Source organism: Pezoporus flaviventris, unplaced genomic scaffold (genome assembly GCF_033815535.1).
Source record: "Pezoporus flaviventris isolate CSIRO_AGI_PZ_B2104156 unplaced genomic scaffold, CSIRO_AGI_Pfla_v1 ptg000030l, whole genome shotgun sequence".
Classification (NCBI taxonomy): domain Eukaryota; kingdom Metazoa; phylum Chordata; class Aves; order Psittaciformes; family Psittacidae; genus Pezoporus; species Pezoporus flaviventris.
In genome coordinates this window covers 6,467,132-6,487,961 of record NW_026892578.1, presented here as the reverse complement: position 1 = coordinate 6,487,961, position 20,830 = coordinate 6,467,132, and the positions used below count along the sequence as shown (strand labels likewise).

The following is a 20,830-nucleotide window of genomic DNA, read 5'->3' as shown; positions in this document are numbered from 1 at the left end:
ATGAAGGTCTGTCCCATGAGCAGTATTAAATGTGTTACTGTCTTCCATGTTTCCTCTTTGGTTTCTTTTCTGCCATCTCACCAATCTGATTTATCCCATGATTCTCTTCTCAGCTCCTATTGAGCAGGATGGTTAATTTAATCTTTTTGATTTCTTTTTCTTGCATTTTACGTTATTTTTCTTTGTTATGTCTCTCTTTATGCCTGCCTACTCAATTTCTCTGTTCACAGTTTTATCTTCACCTGTGTCTTTTGAGCTTTTTTGTCTCCATTGCCTCTGCCTCCCTATGTCATCGTTTTTTCCCTTTTTGGGGGGAGGAAGGGATGTGGTGTCTTATTTCTGCACACCTGTTAATTTCCTTCTCTTCGTCTATCTTCCTCCTATCTTCTTCCCCTAGCCCCACTCCTATTTCTACCCTGAGAATTTCTTTCCATTGTTGCCCATCCTCTTCACCCTCACCAGTAAAAGAGACACAGCATGGGTACTTCAAGGCAGGACAGAGCTTGTTCCAAACTGCCAGGGCATAGCTTGTTTCATGTGTGTTATTGAAAATGCAAACTCACAAGAGCAATGACTGTTCTCCCAGTTCTTTTGCTGAAGGATATATGAAGAACATCAAACACCTTTGTGGTCTTTTAGATCCAGACCATTTTCAACAGCAATCACATGAGTCAACTAGGGGATCCCTAAGGCAAATCATTCTCCTTCATCCCTACTTTGAGTATGACTGTTTTCAAGGAGGTGAAAGTTTAACAGAAACGCTATCTACCTGCAAGCATTTAGACAGTGATGATTTCAGCAGTTACATGATGAGGGTAGTACACTGTGGACTCTAACAGCATAGTTGAGATGGTTTTTTTTCTTCTTTTGCCTGACTTAAATAATATTTTCTAAAGTGGGAGGAGAATAAAATATGGTCATGAGAGAATTATGGCTGTCTAGTTTTAAGCTTGAAGAACATTTTGCCATCCCCTTGTGTTGAGATAGACTCGAACACTGCACTGGGGTTCATGGTGCTCATACAAGGCTGGGATGGAGGGTACTCTTTTGAGTCCTCTACCCACCGAATGGAGATTTTAGGAAAATGGAGAAAAAAAAGACATTCCCTTTCCCAGCCTGTCTGTCACACCTGAATATGCTCCCTTTCCCAGAGGTTAGCATCTTTGTGTGTTCTGTCTAGCTTTTTCTCCATGACTAACTATTCTTTTCATCATCGTCTCTTTATGCATGACAAATGGACCCTGTAATGCTATGAATCACAGATCTGTGAACTCCCCAGCCACAGTAACACAGCTCCTTCTCTGGTTCATGCCTCCTGTATATTCAAGACCAGTTAGTCACACTTCTTTCCTCTGCTGTCCAGCTGCTGAAGAGCTGATATTTTTTATAACTTTCCAAGCTGGTACAGTCCCCAAATAATTTCTGGATTTTTTCTCTGTAGCCCTAGTGCATGAGTCATCTCAGAGACAATAGAGATTCAAAGAGAGGAATTGCAAAAATCCCAGCTGCCACATCTGCATCCCAGCTGGTGTAAAATAGGGTAAACATCTCTGCCCAGGACCTGGGGGGATGCTGGGGAGACCAGGCAGCTCCAGTTAATCTCCGCAGGTGGACAGTTCATAACGACTGTAACTGGGGGTGTTATGTACTGATGGGAAAATCTGTCTAGCAAAGTGTCTGGAGTTCTCCTGTTCTTGGATGGGTGGTGTCCTTCATCTTCACTTTTTGTGTGTTTGCTGGTAAATGAATGATTAAATTTGTGCGGAAAATTGGGGATTTTGTCCCCTTAACATTGCTGAGATTTTGAAAATATTGCCCATAAATAACAACGAAAAGTTAAAATATCAAATTACTTTTGGAAAATATGAGTCCATTTATCAGACTAAATCCTTTGATTTCAGTGATTTCTGATTATTTTATTTCTAATTTATTTGTAATTATCCTTATGAGTAGATTGCCATTTGTATTTTGAAGCATAACATTTATGAAACTGAAACTCCAAACCTTTAATTTCTAAGTCATCCTACTGAAGTAAGATATCTCCATCAGTTCCAAATTAATTTAAAAAAGACAAAACTCTGGGCATTTGTTTAAAATCTATTTTTTTTTTATTAGGAATGGTTTGATAGGCCAACGTTTTTTTCAATGGAAAGGTTTTTTTAAAAAAAATTCCCAGTTGGTTCCTCTGGTGCCTTTTTATTCTTCAGTTCAAGCAAAACCGAACATGCAGCTGATGTAGCATAGCACTATTGTTTTATTTCTAGACTTTCAAATAATAAAGGAAAATTTGTAAAAGGAAGTAGGAGGCATTTCATGTATTATCCTTTTATTTTAGTCAGTACTGAGTCTTTCACAGTTAAATATAAAGAGCTGTGTCATTGGTCTGTTCTTAATAAAATGCTGTAAAACCTACAGAAATTGTAATCATAACAGATTTTTCTAGACCATAAGAGGGATACATGTTACAGATTTTATTTTTTACTTAAGGAATATAAGGTATTGTTTGAGTTGTATTGTGTAAGCAGCTCCCTCACAATGGCTTCTATTGTATATTCTGGTTCTATTTGCAAGATAAATCATGTTCCCTTGACAGGACCAAATGCCAACTGCAGCACACTGCTGTTTTCAGTTAAGTATATCTTTCCTGCAGCAGATCACTGAGTTTTCCTGTCTATAGTTAGATGATAAGTATTCAAATGCTTAATACACATACGTAAGTGTACTTCAGCCCTCCTTTACAAAATGCTTTCTGTATGCAAAAGTATTTGCTGTGTTTGCAGCAATTAGCATTAATTTCAGAAATCCACTTGGCCTGGAAAATGAGTGTATTAGGGAAGGCACTATATTGTATGAATTAATTAAATTATTAATTAACTAAATTATATAAATTAATTAAAAAATATGGGCCTTTATGTCAGCAGACCAATTCATCAACCCATTTTTATGTTCATATGCAGCAAGTGTTTTTGTCCATGTTGCAGGCCACAGATGATCCCTATCCATTTCTGCAACCAGTAATGGAGAAATATACAAGTCAGGATGTCAACTCTACAAAGTTTTGATTTTACATTTGTTGGTGTATTTTCATTCTGTCTAATCAAAATACTTTTAGGGCTCATTGGTTTCTGAAGAACAATAGCACAACTGGCACTACTATCGCAAAGGTAATGCCAGACTTTAATGTATTCAGGAAAATTAAATGTAGATTCTTTGGGTGTCACAGTGTTAAATTCCTTCTTGTCTAAAAGGGGTTAATGGACTTAACAAAGGATTATTAATAGTGGTTAATGATTTCATAGGACACACTGTTTCACAGTAGTTCAAAATTGCAGCATATTGGGAGGTATGTGGTATATGGGTGTTCCTGCTGTTCAGCCTCTGCCTGCACAGTGGGTTGAGTGGGAAAAGTCAGCCCTGTGTGGCACACAGGACAGTGGATCTCTGTTGTAGTTTAGCCTCAGCTGGCAACTAAGTACCACGCAGCTGCTCGTTCACCCCCCAGGTGGGATGGGGAGAAGAATCAGAAAAAGGTAAAACTCTGGAGTTGAGATAAGAACAGTTTAATAATTGGAATAATAAATAATAAATAAAGAAAGAAAGAAAAAGAAAACACAAGTGATGCACAATACAGTTGCTCACAACCCACTGACTGATAACCAACCAGACCCAAGCAGCAATCCTTCCTTTCTGGGTAACTCCCCTCAGTTTATATACCAAGCACGATGTGCTGTGATATGGAATATCCCTTTGGCTGTTTAGGATCAGGTGTCGTGCCTCTGCTTTCTCTCAGCTTCTTGTGCCCCTCCTCACTGGCAGAGCATGAGAGACTGAAAAGTGCTTGATCAGGGTATGTGCTACAGAGCTACAACTAAAACATCAGTGTGTTACCAGCATTGTTCTCAAACTAAAGCCAAAACACAGCACTGCACCAGCTAAGAAAAAATTAACCATATCCTAGCCAAAGCCAGGACAATCTTGTACATATGCTATTTTCCAAAATGGCAAGCTGGTTCAGTGGTAATTTGAAAGTGAATGTCCTGCACTGTGTGAGAGAGAAGGCAAATGGGACTTGAAGAGAATACAGAGTGGAGGTAGTTTGTCAGCCTTGAGAGGGGAAAGTTAGTTTAACATCTTCCAGTCAGTAAAAAGACTTTAAGGCTGAGTGAACCTTAAAAGCTTTGGAGTTCTCGGGTTCTGTGTGATTATTCAAATCATTTTAGCATTCCTTTCAATTGCTTGAACTACCACCATCCTCACAGTACCTTTTCAATGGAGTTCTTCCAGCTGCCTGGTGTAGCTGGGGAAACCCGGCACACATGCCAGTAAATCCCTGGAATAACATGTTAAGAGAAAGAGTCAAAATGGTCATCTCACCTTCCACAAATTGCCTCTGGATTCAATCTGCTGTTGCTCTTGGTTCTTCACAACCACACATCCCTGATCTTGCCATGTGTGTAAAGGATTATGAGGTGCAGTGGACGGAAGCAAAGGCAGATTTCTGCCTTATGCATCAAATGATAACTCTTAACCTTCTATCTGCTCCCCATCCTAAACCTTTTAGTGAAGGAGAACTTTGTCTGTTCAAAAACAGACCAAACATTTGAATACTGAAACCTGTGAAGAAAACTTGGTCTTTGATTAAATCAAGTTCATTATAAAAAGAAGTGAGTTTTATGAAAAATATACTCTTGAATAAAATAAATCACTGTAGAATTAAACTATTTTAGCCCCCTGGAGTTGTAATTTTGTTGTTCCTTTTCTTCTTTTCTCATTATATGTCAGGTACTGTAGTTGCCCTGGTTTCTTGTCATGGGAGGTGGAGAGGGGCTGTATACAGCAGTGTTTCAAGCTCCCAAGAAGGACATAGACCAAGGAGCACTGTGACTCACAGTAGCTTTCTGAGAAACTCAAGAGCTTTTAACAGTGATGCTAGCTATAACACAGCTCTGCAGAAATGCCCAAATGAAAATATTATGAGTTTTGCTTGAAATCTTTCAGTTCCCAGCATAATGGGGTGGGAGGGTGTTCAGTAGCTGAGTTGCCACCAGTTTCATCACCAATCAACCAGTTTGCCAAAGCAGCAGTATTTTTTAATTAATTATTTTCAGTGAGGTCTGGGGCAAGGCAGGTCTGTGGTTGTGTGTTAGCTTTTTAGGGTTTGGACATGAAATTTCCTGTCATTTCCTGTAAAGCCAAACCTGCTGGACTTCACTTGCTTCTGGTGTGTTTGCAAGTGGCAGATATCTCATGTGCTCTGGCTCCAGGCTATGCCATGCTCCTTCTTAGGAAACACTTGGTGTGCCATTACAGACCTCTGTTTACAGTGTTCCAAGTTGGCAAGATTGGGAAATCTATAAAACAAAATCAAAAACCATCTGTAAGGCTAAACAGTAGAGAAAGTGATTGCTGTCACTGTCCCTTATGGTACTTTGAAATAATCACTTTACAATGCTGGCTATTGGACCACTCTTTTTATGTTACTTGTTTCTTGCAGGGTTTTTTTGTTCACTGAAGTTGGCTTTTTATATTCCTTAAGTAAGACATCCCTCTCTTCACAGAGCCCTTTCATGCGCTTACTTAGATCCTGCATCTTTTCTGACAGCAGCTAAGGGCCACTGTTGATGTATGATCTCACACAAAAGCCTTTCCTGCCATGTCTGGACTATGAGTCATTTCATAGGTGCAGAAAACGTCCACATTTTAATCTCTCCTGTACCTGTTGGCATTTCAGCTGTATTTCTTCTTTACCTGGAAAGGTCTTCCAGCAGAGGGGAAGGATTCTCATGACTGTTTTTAACAAATAGATAGCTTTAAGAGCTTGTTCCTTGTCTTAACCCATGTACTGGGAGTTAGTCACTTATACTTCTCAGTCTGAAGCTGTGGTGTTCATAGTCTCACTGTAGAAGAAAAGTTTGAAAAAGCTGAAGTTGTTAGATTCTCTCAACAAAACCTGATTTTCAGTGTTGTTTTGTTGTGCCAGACTTGATAATCTTGCCTTGCTTCTGTGAACAGGGAGAGATGGCACAGGACTTTCTGCACAGTATTTATAGACATCTTGGAGGAAAAAAGATTTTGCAGTCTGTGTGCATATTCAAGCCATGCTTCCCCTCGTAAGACAGACCAGTCTTTCAATATGGTGAACAATTTGCACTTACAGAACACATTCAGTGCCTCTTGAACTCCAAGGCAGTGCAGTGGGTTCAGTCCACCACAAAATGAAACTTTAGATTATCTTCCCATATACACCAGCACATGTCAATGTGTCTGCTGACATACCAGTAGTCTACTGGAAATCTGCTGATCACATTTGATGCACCGTGGTGGATTTGAAATGGCAGTACTTTATTATCCATAACCAGACCGTATACTTCCCTTTCAGTCCCAGAATGAAAAGTCCAGATTTTCTGCAGCTGGTCTGCAAAAGTCTACACCAGTTTTAAGATGGTTTTACCAAAACAGAAATAGGGTTTGGGGTTGTTCAAGTTACAGTAATAACAACTTGAACTTGCCATCAATATTTAAAAATCATCTAAACCATTTGAAATTAACACCGATTGTACACAAAATGAAAAATTAGACTTTTTCTTAAAGATACGGATTGTGGTGAGACTTTGAAAAGATCAGCCTTTGAGTCCTTTTAGAGCTGTGCTGAGTATACAACAATGGAGCTGCACACAGCAAGGCAATCAGTAGAGCAGGAGGGCTCTTGATATCTCACCTCCTGCCATTAGGAGGAGGGATCAGCCTGATGACGATGCATTGCTTCCATTTGGATGACAGTAATGGCCAGGATGACAAGACCCTGCTTATTTTGCCTTTCATAAATATTTTTATAATGAAGGGATTCCAGGTTCTTTCACTAAATATAGTCCTCCAATGACAGGAAGTTAATTTTTGTTCCCTCTGCATTTCCTACAAACTGTAACAAAGGGCTAGTCACTGAATATATTTCTACAGTGCAGTGCTAAAAGTTGGGAAGATGGCTTTAAAAAAAAACCAACCAAAACCAGACATAACCCATCTTTCAGCTTGTGGCTCCTACTGAATTGTGGAATAAGCACAAGGCAAGAGTCACTGACTTGCAGAGAAGTAAACTACTGAGACCAATGTTTTGCCTTTTAGAGAGAATCTTCCAGCTCTGAGCTCCTACCCTTTTGCTCAACTTCTAATTTTAAGGAGAAGAATGTTTTTTACCACTACTGAAACATGTCAGATAAATCCCAGTTTTGTCCAGAGCTCTGTGTGAGTGCCAGGGGACTCACTGCAGGGAGAGTGGGAAGCTCTGAGATGTGGTCTGTCTTTGTCCAAGACTCAGAACAAAAGGGCAAAGTGGGCTGCTCTCAAAGTGCCACGTGCCTCTGGCTGCTCAAGTAAATCCCGTGTGACCAATTAGGGCATGAAAGATTTGCTCTTCAGCTTGTGTTGAGCCAATAATAATTTATCTGTCTTGTAGCCTTCCTTTCTAACATGTCAATCACAGGCTCACAAGGGTGCTTCAGGAGTCCCTGATGCTTGAGTCCTTATTCACCCACATTGCAGCAGCCAGTGCATTCCAGTTCAAATACATGGGGGTATGCCACAGCCACTTTGACTATTATGTGTATACATTTACAATTTTTTTTTTAAAAGCTACATATCAAGTACATGAAAGAAATGTACATGAAGAAATATGTTCAATGAACACCCAAAATGGGTGACTGTACTGTAGCCTATAGGACAGCTACTGTACAAAAAACATAACATATTGACTTATTCAGATAGAATAGCATTTCCATATATTAGTTTTGTTTTACTAATGAATATGCTTGTTTCTTTCAATTGGCAAAATGCTAGTTTTCAGTGCTAATACATGTATTCTAATTTCTCGAGCTCTGTCTTTTCTCCATCTCTGTAGTTCCTTTTTCTTTCTGTAGTGAGGGGAAGATCACTACTGATGAGACTACAAATGTATTCATGGGATAACTATATGTAGTACTGTCAGGAAGTCTGTTTAAATCTAATAATCAATATTTAGGTGCCAGGCTTGGGCTTACCCCAGGAAAAGAGAAAGAAACTGTTTAGAATAAGCAGAAAAGATATACCTGTATTCTGCAATATATGTCTGTAGCTGCTTCAAAATAAACTGCAAGATCTATCAGAAATCTTGAAAAATCTGCTGCTGCATTCCCCGGACAATGAAAATTTAAGACTGTGAAAGCTTCATGAGTGTTTAATAATAGTTTTTTAAGGTCTTGACTAAGCAATGTTGATGATGTATTACAAGATTAATACATAAATCATTAGGAAACTTTAGTCATTTTAATACAGCAAGTCTGTGTTTTGCTTAATTCACTGATTCATCCTAAGGCGTATATTGAAATTTTGTGTGCCCTTTCATTAAAAACCCCAGCGTGTCACCCACGTTTTGCATCACTTGTCTTTTAATGGAGCACATAGCAATCGGGTTGTTCTGCAGTTTGATCTTGGTGCACTCTGCCCTCCAGGCAAATTAACACGCTGGAAATTTGGGAGCGTGCTGACGGGTGAGAGGAGGATGACACGTGCAAGGCAAGTGCAGTGTGAAAGAGGTCCACATCAGGAAAACTTCACTGCTAGCATCAGCCAGGTTAGATGTAGATGTGTGTCAGTCAGTATGGTCACCTGTCCTCTGAGACTTGTGTTGAAGCAGGATATGGTAGGGAAGGGAAAGGCTGCTGTCCCTGCACCCTTATTTCAGTCGGTCTGTATCCACTTCCTCCACGTGTGTGCATAATGCAAAAGCAACTGCTAATGAAAGAGAAAGAGCTGAGAGCAGTTCGAGAGCCTATGCACAGGAGGTGTGGAGGAGATGGTCTGTGCCAAGCAGCAATTTTGTTTCCCCTGTTACTCAGTGGGTACCCTGAGCAGGCTTAATGCCCTTCACTAAACACGGTATCACTGGATGCAAATAGGAGACCTCTACAGCACACAGCCAAGCTAAAGCCAGCCAAAAAAGAAACCAGAGTAAGACTGTCTGCCAAGGGAAGTGCTAAACATGGATCCAGTTTTCAAACTTGGATAGCAGCTGAGTCCATATTTAAACACCTAATTAGCCACTGCAGGCTCCAGTTTCAGATTTGGCTTCTCATTATGTTTTACAAATGCATTGCCCCAGCATGCTAGGGAGACTGCTGCTGGAGACAGCACCACGAGATCAGTGGTAAAAATCAGCTTCTGGTGAAAAAGAAAAAAAATAAATCAGCAAACCACAAAGCACTCACTCCAGAATTGAATATTTGCTTATTTTGTTTTGGTAAAAGTCCAAAACAGTCCCTTTCTCTTCTCCCTAATTTTTGCAGTGACAATGCAAACAATTCAATGTTGCAAAGATTCTTAAGCCAAAAATAAGAATTTCTGCTAAAAATTATTTGAACAAGAAATGCAGAACCTGCCTTACCCTGCTCATTATTCATCAGTATAGAATCAATAAAACATTTTCAAAAGAAGGAGAAGGTCTTGTATATTGTTGCTCTCTTGGCTGGATTTCAAAGCAGCTAATTAAATTCTGTTTGCCTTAACTCCTCCTGTAGTTTCCATCTAGTGAGGTGTGCATTGCCCAATATTATCAGCACTACCTTGGCAAAATGCTATGGAAGGGTACTCCCCGGGGGAGACTGTTTTCCATGCTACGAATAGTGGTCCATAGAGAGCCCCACTCCAATAAGTGGGTGAGCATGGACTTTCCAAACTACCACTGACAGGCACACCACTCCTTCCCACTGGACTTCTTCCCACCAAGTCTTTGCTCCGCTTTTCCTAGCTGCTGACCGTGCACAGGCTTGCCATACCACAGCATATGCTGCCTGGTGTAGCTCAGTCCTGGTGGACAGTATTTATTAGAATGGATCCCCTGGCAGTCGAACACCAGCAACTCCTAGCTCGCTTACTGGCCAGCATGTGTGTGTGTGTATGTACCAGTGGGAGCTGAGAGGTAGCAGTCTTTTGCCTGGATGGCCATCTAGTTAGGAGACAGTTTCTCTGCTTGAGAGCCTGCCTGCCTCACTGTGAAGCATAGATGCCTTGTGTTCTCAAGGGTCGAAGCATCACAGGCACTGTGCGTGCACTGGTATGCCAACACAGTTTGCTGGTAAGCTGTGTTCTGCTTTGGGCTCTCATGTGCACATTCATTTCAGAAAGCTTTTAGAGACTTCAGAAAATGAAAGCAATGGGGAAATGCGTAATGTCAATATTATTTTATTTAGTATACAATTATACTCATTCAGTGCAGAAATGTACATACAGAACATAAAGTTCCAAGAAAGGCTAGATTTAGATGAATAGGCTTTAAAGCCACATAATTCCATGTGTAAGAGGAATACATTTTATGGTTTTAAACTGAAAGAGGGTAGTTTTAAATTAGATATTAGAAAAAAGTTCTTCACTGTGAGGGTGGTGAGACACTGGCACAGGCTGTTCAAGGCCAGGCTGCACGGGGCTTGGAGCAACCTGGTCTAGTGGAAGTTGTCCCTGCCCGTGGCAGGGGGGTTGAAACTAGATGAACTTTAAGGTCTCTTCCAGCCCAAACCATTCTGTGATTCTGCATATATATGCATGATACATGCAATCCTAGTAAAGGTACAGGAGCCTATGTGCTCCTGTTTCTCTCACGCATAAATTCAAGACTGGATGTAACAAAATCAAGTAACCACTGTTGATTCTTTTTTCCCAACGTGGCATTTAAACAACATGATTCTAATAAGATGGGGTCTAACAAACAAACCAGTAACTGTTGTTCAGCAAAACTCCGTCATGTTTGTGTCACAGGTAATTCTTCTGTCTTATGTAGTCCACTGATGTCAGATTCCTGGAAAGCAAAAAGCACACACAGAGAAAATGGGAAGATTGCAGGTGATCATTGCAGGGGTTCTGCCAAAAGTGCCTGTTCTGTGTATCCAATTTTATATCTTTTATATCTATAGTATGTTATTGAAGTCTGATTCCCTACTGCCTTGCAAATCATTTGCATCTCTGCACTGTGATATAAAAGGCTTCCTCCTTGATTGGATAGCTTTTTATATCTTCTCAGCACTCGTGTTTCTCTGACATAGATATCTATGCAAAGTACAAGGCTTTTGAGGATCCAGCCCTTGCAGTTCATGCTTCATTGCCACAAGGTAAGTCAAAACAGCACTCACACAAAATGTGGGAATGGGAAGTCATGGGGAGCATTCACCATCCTGCTGCCTGGCATCTGAAGGTTACTGAAGGCCAGACTAGACCCAGGCAGAACAAGTCAGAGTAGTCAGTCACCAGCTCTGCTTCCTTGCAAGCTGCTTGCCAGACAAGATCACCCTAATTCAATTCAGGAAGTTTGTCCTGTGCCCTAGCTTCCGTGTTTCGCTGGTGAGGGAATGGTGGCACTGATGGAGCAGTGCCAGACTTGGCTGCCAGCTGGCTGACGGAGGTGGCTTTGGATGAGTGCTTCTTCCCATGGGTGGCGTGAGCTGTGCCCCACACTGTTGTGCAAGAGAAGCTCTTAGCGGCTGAGGATCTGGTCCTTCAAGTTAAAAGGGTTGAAATATGCATGAAGCATAAGGTGACATTTTGAGTGTCTCAGATCAGAGCACGGACGTTACTGAATTTAAAATGTAACTGCAATTTCCTGACTAATGCCAAATCACTTTTCTATTCATGCAGCGATTGTTCTTTATTCTTAAAATAGCCCATTTTACCCTGAGGCGCAGGTGATATCTTTATGATGATGGAACTACATTATTCAGCATGTTGCAGCTCAGGCCGCTGGTTGGTGCAAGGGCTGTTCATGGTCAGGTGTCTTTTTTTTTTTTTTCTCTCTCTCAATTTATATAATGCATTTGTGGCCTGTTTGTTATTTGTTTGCTTGAACAAGAATACAGCAGGTGAAAAAAAAGAAGAAAAAAAAGAGATGCACTGGAGATTCAGTGGTATTGTCTTTTATTTCCTGTACCTGAGCTGCACAATTTGCCATTATGTCTCCAAGCTTCTTAGTCCATTCAGACAACATGAACAGTTAAATTGCTTCAGTAGCCTTATACCTCTGCAAAGAGGCAGCTTGTTTGCTATCATCCAGGACTTTCTGTGGTGAAATGTACCGGATATTATAAATAAAGTATTCAGTGAGAATGAGCTAACACAGCTCTGAGACATACTTGCTATTCATTCAAAATAAAAACCTTGTACTTAGTAGCAGCCACAGAAATTGAAGGTGGGATTTTCAGCAGAGTACGTGCATTCCCAGCCTAGGCATTTGCTGCACTAAGGGTGAAGGTATAGAGGCTGGAGTTGCATCTGGCACAGAGGCAGGACAACAACTAGGGGAACGGAGAGAGATGGGAAAGAGAGACCCGCTCCTGGGCGGGTGCCCCTCTATCTCTCCACAAGCAATGGCTGCTGATCCAAGGACCCCAACCCCTGGCTCCACACCATCATCATCAGCAAGCAGTGCCCCTTCCCCAGGCTCTGGCAGATGCAAAGGGGATGGGGACCATAGCTCTTTTGCTGCCCCAGGAGCCTGTTGCTTTAGGCTCCCACCTGCTTTGCTTATGGGCTGTCTGTAATGCCAGGAATTACCTTTGGTTCCACTAAGCACAAAAAAGGTTAGATGAGAGGCTGTAGTAATTACAAGAGTGAATTGTCATGGCTTAGGAATTTGTGGAAGTGATGCTGATGCCCAAGTCGGGAGGAGCATTTGAAGTGACATTCCTGCTAATTTGCCTGGAACTAGCCTGCTTATTTTGTTTAAAAATACTGCTGCCTGCATGCAGTGAAACCCAACTAGTCAGCTCCTTGGAAGTTTGACCTGAAAGAAAGGCTGATTCAGTACCCAGATGAGACACAGAGGAGTCTCAATAGGTTATGTTTTCTGTAATTCCTGGTGTTTGTGAGCCTTTGTCACACCTCATGTTTGGTAGAGATCCAGCCAGCTGCCTTTGCTGTACATGGCATAACTGTGGTTACACTTGCAGCCACTCTCCTTGCCCCATCCTTTTATCTCTCTCTTTAGCTGTGTGTAATCTGGTGTCACTGGGATAGGGACAATGAGTACCTTGCTCATCTGTACTGTGCCCAACACAGGAGCCATTGTCAGAAAGTAGTAGGTCCTACTGCAATACAAATAATAAATAACCAAGAGTAGTATGATCAGACATAGATTTACTGTGGGAACAGGGTATGTATATGTGAGAAAAGAGCTATGAAGAAGGGAAGAGTAGTTTGTGGGCCTCTAGGTGATGGTACCATGGAGACTGGTGCCTCAGCATTTCTAGCTTAAATATTTTGACAGAGATTCTGGCAGGTACTGTGTCATTTTATTTTAATTTTTCTCCCCATCATAAATAAGACTTGGTGTCTGACAGAATAATCACCAGTGAGCAGCACACCTGCCAGTGATAAGCTGCTTCTTCTGAGGACTAGATGGACAGCTGTTTGTTTGCTAGATATTGCAAAATGCAGGACATTTGATGTTCATGCAATTCTGTTTTCCTTATGACTACTTTTATGTGCATCTCCCTCTCTCTTTCTCTCCTGTAACAGATGTTCGTATTCACCCCATGGAGCCTATGCCCAAAGCAAACTTGCCCTTGTGTTATTTACCTATCAACTACAGCATCTTCTGGCTGCAAATGGAAGCCATGTGACTGCTAACGTAGTAGACCCTGGAGTCGTGAATACTGAGCTCTACAAGCATGTCTTTTGGGTTGTGAAAGTGGCTAAATGGATGACAGCCTGGCTGTTCTTCAAGGTATGCAGGTTTTTAAATCATTTTATAGCCATGCCCCTGCATTGTGAGAGCAGTAGTCAGTGGAAGGAGTATCAGAGTTTATAATAATATATGGAATTGATTGCATTTCTCTGTCCTCATGAGAAGGACAAAGTTGATAAAGACAGGCCTTCCCCAGAGCAAACTCTCTCACAGTGAGGGATGGGAATGCCTTTCACATTCTGAGCCTATGCACTGATTATCTCCCCTCTGATCTATCGGTGTGTTTTCATGTGTGCATGGGAAGCAAAACATCATCCTAACACAGAGCCAGAATACGCAGCATTTTCCTTGGAAATGTCTTGTACGTCCTCCTAATGAGAAGCAAACGTGATGTGGCAGGGTGTACATGTACACAGCACGTTACAGAGAAGAGGGCAAAGAGAGGAAGGAAGCTGTACAAAAATGGTGGTGGGAAGTGGCCATACCCTAAGCTGTGTGGGCCCAGACACTCATGGTCTCACACTAACACATACTTGTAATGGTACCTGATTTTCTGTTACCTGTTCCTGGTTTGCGTTAGGAAACTTACAGCTGCTTGACCAAACTGATCCAGAAATGGGGCAGACCCAGCTGCAGTTAACTTCAGTAACATTTTGTAGTGGTGTAAGTAGATCAATCTGAAATCAGTTTAGCTCTGTAGGTACAGTCTCCTCATGCGGACAAGCCTTAAGAGGACTTGTGCTGAGAAAATGTACTTTTCAGAAAGTAGCTTTGGATTAAGTGAATTGAACTTGATTCCATTAGGGAAAATTAAATGTCCTAATTAAAATGAAGTATTTTAGATCAAGGGGCATGTCCCACAAAGCAAATTAATTTTAAACTTTGATATGGAAATATCAGTAGCTTTAATTTTAGAAATTAAACTAGAGGCTGGAAGAGTGGCTGTAAAATAAGATGTAAACAAATAAACCCATATTAAAAAAAAGTAATAGTGTCTTCCAAGTATCCTCTGAATATTGCAATACAATTGTAATAGGAATGCTCATAATATGTAATGCATTCTTAAAGAAGCAGAATGCAGCTTTGCCAGACTGTATATATTAAACTTGTTTTGCCTCTTGTGATTGACATTTTAAATATCACTCTAAGGTGGTGGTGTTTTTTCATTGGACTTACTTCACCTTGCTAATGTAACAGTTTCATGCAGATGTTTAGGTTGTGCTCAGCTTTTCCTCTGGAGCCACAAAATTCTGACAAAATTTCCATGTCTGAGAGTGAGAATTTAGTCTCTTGTTGTTTACAACCCTCAGTTTCATTTGTGTGCCCAGGGAGACATTTTTGTATTATACTGACCAGGTTTAGACACTGAATGGGATGTCACTGAGCACACATAAAATGACTGGATTTATCACAAGAGGGAGTCTCATGCAGCTCTAGTATTAATGTGCTGATAGTTCCTGATCACTTCCTATTCTTTGGATGAAAAACTGCTCTAAAAGAATTCTGCCTTGGAACAGGTGATGGACACAGACATACTGACAGACATGGAAGTATACTTCCAAAGTATGTGGAAGTGTGTACTGCCGAAAAGCGAACACATCAATTGCTTTTTAAGTAAGAATAACTTCAGGTTTGGATGACTGTATGCTTCCGGTTTTGAGGTTGAGATTTTCATGTTTTTATATAGCACTCAATGTGTTTTTCCTGTGAACCAAAGGAGAGGGAAACTCCTGCTATCACTCTTCCCGTCCTTCCTTAGGTTTCTGAATCACTGCTCTGACCTCTACGTTTTGCTTATTGCTTAATGCTTAAGATATGTTTATGTATTCGGGATTGACTTTGCCTTCCTTTCTCACACTCAGGAGCACTTTATCACATAGGTACATGATGTTCAGTTCCAGCAGAATGGCTCACAAGGCAATGCTTAGGTCCATGGCAAGCTCACATCAAAAGCATGCCTGGCAATTTTAATAGGGCTGTACCAAAGGCTGTAGTATCCAGCGTTCAGACCTGTGTGGGCCTTGTGTTGGTCTTGTGCACTAGGGTAAATTTCTCTGGAGAAAATTAAGGAAGCCAGTATAAGAAAATTCAGTTGTCTGATAGTTGGTAGATGATAGTTGGTAGTAAGGGTCTCTTCTGCTCTGGAATTTCATTCCCAAGTGCACATATATAAATCTTCCTTCTATGATTATGGCAGTAATGCAGTGAAAATGAGGTGATAGCTCTCTAGTCATATTGGCTCGACTAACTTTTATCACCCTGAAGTATTCTGGAGCAGTTTCTAAATGCGTGCAGGAAATTGCTTCACCCGTTGCAACCTGGCACTTGCGAGAGCCAACACAACCCAGATAGCCCTGGTGAGAAAATACATTTTGGATTTATCACATTGCGTTCACTCGGGAGAGAGTCAACAGGTTGTTTGATTTAATTCCAAACTACTGTGGCAGAGCCTCCTCTGCCTTTAAATGCATTTCTGCCAGCACTGGTCCCAATTGCATTCAAGTCAAATACCTCCCAGCTATTGCAGCCTGACCCCCACTCTCACTGGGCTGCTCATATGTGAGGCAGCTTAGTTGGCAGACAAGGCTGTTGGCTCAACATCCAAATCAGAGCCACCTCAAGATATTTAGGTACAAATAAATCTACAAGTTTGTAAATAGGCTACGATACAAGGTATTAACAGCTTGAGTTCTCAGAACTGTGAAACATTGTCTTCTGGTCTTCATACTTTGCTCACTAAAATCTCTACCAAATCAGCTGCAGTGAGAGGCACCACTGTAGAAATAAGATAGGCTAAGCTCAAAGATCCACTGATGGTAATAAAATTTGTGAAATTAATGCCTGCCCTTTAGAAGTGATGGTTTCACTCTTTCTCTGCTTAATTCTTTCTCAGGAAAGTTATTGTCTGCTATTCTACTTGTTCTTTAAATTTCCATTTTGCAAATGTTTTCTCTACATTTTTAATAAACACACAAGAGAGAAATTATGCTTATTCCTAAAAAAAAAAAAAAAAAAGAATTGGTTTCTACCCCTGTAACTTCTTAGTAAATAAAAGCGGACAAGCAGTCCGTCTTTTGCAGAGTGCAGTGAAAGTCTCTTAAGAATTTTTGACGTAAAGTTTTGTTTTTTTTTAAGATATAAACTCCAAACTAGTAAACTATAACTAAATAATAAGATAATAATAGCCTAAAAAGACATTCGTTGGGCATCAAATTGCAATTTAGCCAGCTGTGGAACACACCAGATTTAGTAATGTGTACTGTCCAAGCTAGAAGCCAGGAAGGTACCGTTTCCCTCTGAAGTACTTCTAGTTCTGCTAGAGATAGTGAATATTCATTCTCAGCCAGATGGCCTCTGCTTGTGATACAATTAAAATGCCTTAGAGAAAAACATAAAATGTTGACTCACATTAATGTCCAATGGCAGAGACCGTTCTGCTTCGTGTGACTTCATTATGCCATTAAAGTAGAGATGTTTCCTGCACAGCAATGTTGTAAACTTACCCAAATCCTTCCTTATGACCAGCTTGGTGAACAGGGCATTTTCAGATAGAGAGTATTCAGTCCTTTCGGCCACCTCAGACCAGTGTTTAGGAAGGCATTATGGAAGGAAGACTGTGCATCAGATCTTGTCTCAGCTGTCAGTTTCAAAGACGTAGTACCACATAAATTATTATTGACTGACAAACTGAAAATGAGTAGAATTAGTGACCTCGCCAGCCTGTAAAAGCAAAGGGAAGGGCTTCAGTAGCACAGGCTAGAAATCAGCCAATATAAACCAGTTAATTTCTTTCATCTGTCAAAATAGGCTTGAGTGTAATTTTCCAATAACATTTTTAAAGAAATGCTTCCAGTCTGTAAATGCTGCTAGAAAATAAGATCTAAAACCCCTGGATTCATCATTCATGCCAGCGGACATAGTCATGCAGGTCTTATTGCAGCATTTCATATTCGAACTGTCCCTTTGGCACTGTGAATGTAGAAAATTCATTTCATCCTTCCCCCACCCTGAGATGTCAGGAGACAAACACATCACCACACAATAACGCCAGCTGTAGAGAATGAGAATAATTAAAATCTACAGCTGAAAGCAGCAATTCATCAGCATCAACATCCTCTGTCCATGTGAGTGTGAGGTCCTCATGTAAAGCTGTTCCGGAATTTTCTCACAAAATGAAAACTCCTTGAAGAAACATGTCATTTGTGGTTAACTTTTACAAAAGGCTTTTCAGATCAAAAGTAGGATTCTGGTCAAAATCAGAGAGAAGGAAATGGCCTTACTTATTCTATTCTATAACTAGAGTTACTACTCTAGTGTTTAAACAGGTCTCATTTTTGTACACATTGGGACGAGTGTTTTTGCTTTAGAGCCATGGGGCTTCTTTTATTCTATGAAATAAATATTTGATTTTTCATACAGCCATAGAATGGTTCTAGGGAGAAAGATGGATGGACCCACCTGAGAAGTCTAATGAGCAACTCTTAGAGCTCCCAAATACTGGTGATTTTTCTTGCATGTGAATCCCTGGACTCGGGTAGGCATCCAGGCCCTCCTGCTTTTTTTGGGGTCTGTGGATGCAGTTTAGCTGCTTTATTTCTTCTAACTGCTGGGCAAGAAGCCTTTGGAGCACAGAGTCTTTTGTGTCTGTCCTAATTAGGATCAGACTTCTCTAAAGTAGGCTCTCAGTGCCCACCTAAATAACATTGGACCCTGTTCTCCACTGTACCCATTGTTCCCCTTGTCTCAAGCTATTGTTATTTTTGTACCTGTTTTCTCAGGTCTAAGTAGTCAAAACATTTATTCTGAGACACATTGAGAATTTCTGGAGAATGTTTAGATGGCAAGAAAGAAAAGGATTTGTGTTGTGTGCATTGGTGGATGGCACTCAAAAGGGTAAGGATGCTGTATGGGACAGCACAAAATGGGTGGGAGTGCAATGTGTTGGAGTGCATCAGAGGCAAGTAAAGGCTGTTGAAGTTCTTGTTTATAACTCTGATTTGGAGCAGCTACTGGCATGATCTATCCCCAAACCACACCCAGGCTTCCTCTTGGAGAGTGCTAGTTGGAACAGGCCGAAACACAGACATGGAGCAAGAAAATAACAAAGCAGTGTATACGGTCAGAGATCCATCTTGTGCCTTGTCCTGCAGTTTTAGTTGTTTAGTTAAAATAGGAAAAGTATCCCCCTTTTTTTTTCCTGACAGTGTAAAATAGGAAGACTATCTTCCATCTTTCAAAAGAGTTCACAAGACTGGAAAACTGTCTAACACTACCTGCAGGATTGATCGTTTGTAGCTTGGAAAGTCTAAAGAAATACAGGTTACACTGTGCACTATGTAGAAACCTATGCTTGTCCTGTGTGAAATTGTTTTGGAGTGGAACTTTCAGACTGGTAAGTGTCTGAAATGTTATGATATCATTTTGCTGGCAGGCCAGAAGCTTACTGAAAACAGGTAAATACCTTTGTGGTAGAGGACTGCGTGGTAAAGGATTGTTAATTTAATTTGACAGCGTGGGCAGATTGTGTCATTCTGTCTGAAAGGAATTCAGTTTGTATCCAAAAGAGTAAAAAAATAGTCTCTGTATTGCTGTGCTGTGGACAGAGTAAGTAAACAGTTAAGAAATTGTGAAAATCAAGAGCCTAACCAGTGTTAGCACATCAGCACTTACCATCTTGTAATCTAACTATTTTCATATTCGGAACCCAGAGGGTTAGTTAGGAAAGACATTTTCCATCAATCAATTAAATACTTGCTAACGTTTCTCAGCAATTCTTTCCTATGTATTTGGTTAATACCTTTGTATGGTAATGTGTTCCCAGTCAGACATGTTCAAAATGGAGGAAACACAAGAGGAAGATAATTTGCTGTGGACCAAAAATACATGCCAGGGACTTGGTTCTGATTCCTGTCAGTTTTAAAGAAGGTAACCATAATGCCTCTAATGTAAAGGTCTCAATAAAGATCTTGGAAGGCTGGGGAATGAGATGAAATCCTGAAATTTCAACTAGACCATTAGCCTTTCACTTTTAATCCTTAGTCTTTATAGTTAGGGATTATAGCGTCACACTACTGTAATTCTTCCTCGTGCACCTGGGAATTTCTACCTCCATCATCACATAATTAAAATACCATTTTCTTTAAGTCTGGTAACACAGCGCTGTTGGAAACTTGAAGCCACTGGCAGCAGCATACAGAGCAACCACTAATTTTTCTCATCAGCATGTCTCTCAGATATCTTTTTGAAAGAGAGAAAGAATAAAAGAAAAAAGAGTCCACCCCAGCCCCAAAGAAATGACCCGTTCAGCAAGGGTAGGAACAATAGTTGCAACACTGAGTTAAGGAGAAAAAACACCATCTTCCCTTGGAAAATCCTGCTACCAAGCTCACAGGTGAGCACCAGTTTGGAATTAGATCACTAAAATAAGGAGATGCAGAGAAGGAGGTTGTGGGAGTGCGCATTAATATATATATGTGTGTATATATATGCACACACATCACATGGACAGGTTGCCATCAGGTGCAGTGTGCATTATATATCAATTAATAATTCTCTGGAGATGACCTACCTAAATTCCTTATTGTTTTGTAACTTGTAATGCATCTGTAACAGCACAGTGCTGATAAAATTATATTGCAGAGCCCCATCACCTAAAGTCCCTACTCACTACGCAGAAATTCGTTTTAAGAGGTTTCAGAGATTTACAGGCATTCCTTTCCCCCTCTCTGAATGTGACAGTCCTGAATTTACCAGTAATCCAAGGAGACTGAAAAACCTTTCAATGTGAGGTAAGGAAACTCTTCCATGAGCAGCATAGACACAGTTTTCAATGGTTATCCTGAGCTCTGAAAGATAGACAGAAAATGCCAAGCTCTGCCAAGAAGCTGCAAACATCCCCTTTTCTAGTGATCTAAGGCATCTATGCCAGGAAGCCACCTCTGACAGGTCTCCTGGTTCATAAATGTCTGAATGCCTGCACCAGAGCTGTTCATCCGGTGATCTCCTCATGGTCACTGCTAGTACTGGATCTGTCTTATCCTAAGACAAGTATCTGCAGTTGGCCAGATAAATCAGTTCCTTCAAGTGCCAGTTTATCACTGTGAACGATGAAGGAGTCCTGTGGTGACTAGC

General features: G+C 40.7%; 1 protein-coding gene across 3 annotated transcripts in view; it reads left to right on the top strand.

The window, feature by feature from the left end:
• Positions 1-20,830, top strand: part of DHRSX (dehydrogenase/reductase X-linked) — a 160,519-nt gene that overhangs the window by 117,357 nt on the left and 22,332 nt on the right. For all 3 annotated transcript variants that reach the window (XM_061459828.1, XM_061459827.1, XM_061459829.1), the window contains one exon: positions 13,531-13,738. In XM_061459828.1, coding sequence (XP_061315812.1) covers positions 13,531-13,738 — 208 coding nt within the window. The remainder of the gene's footprint in view (positions 1-13,530; positions 13,739-20,830) is intronic.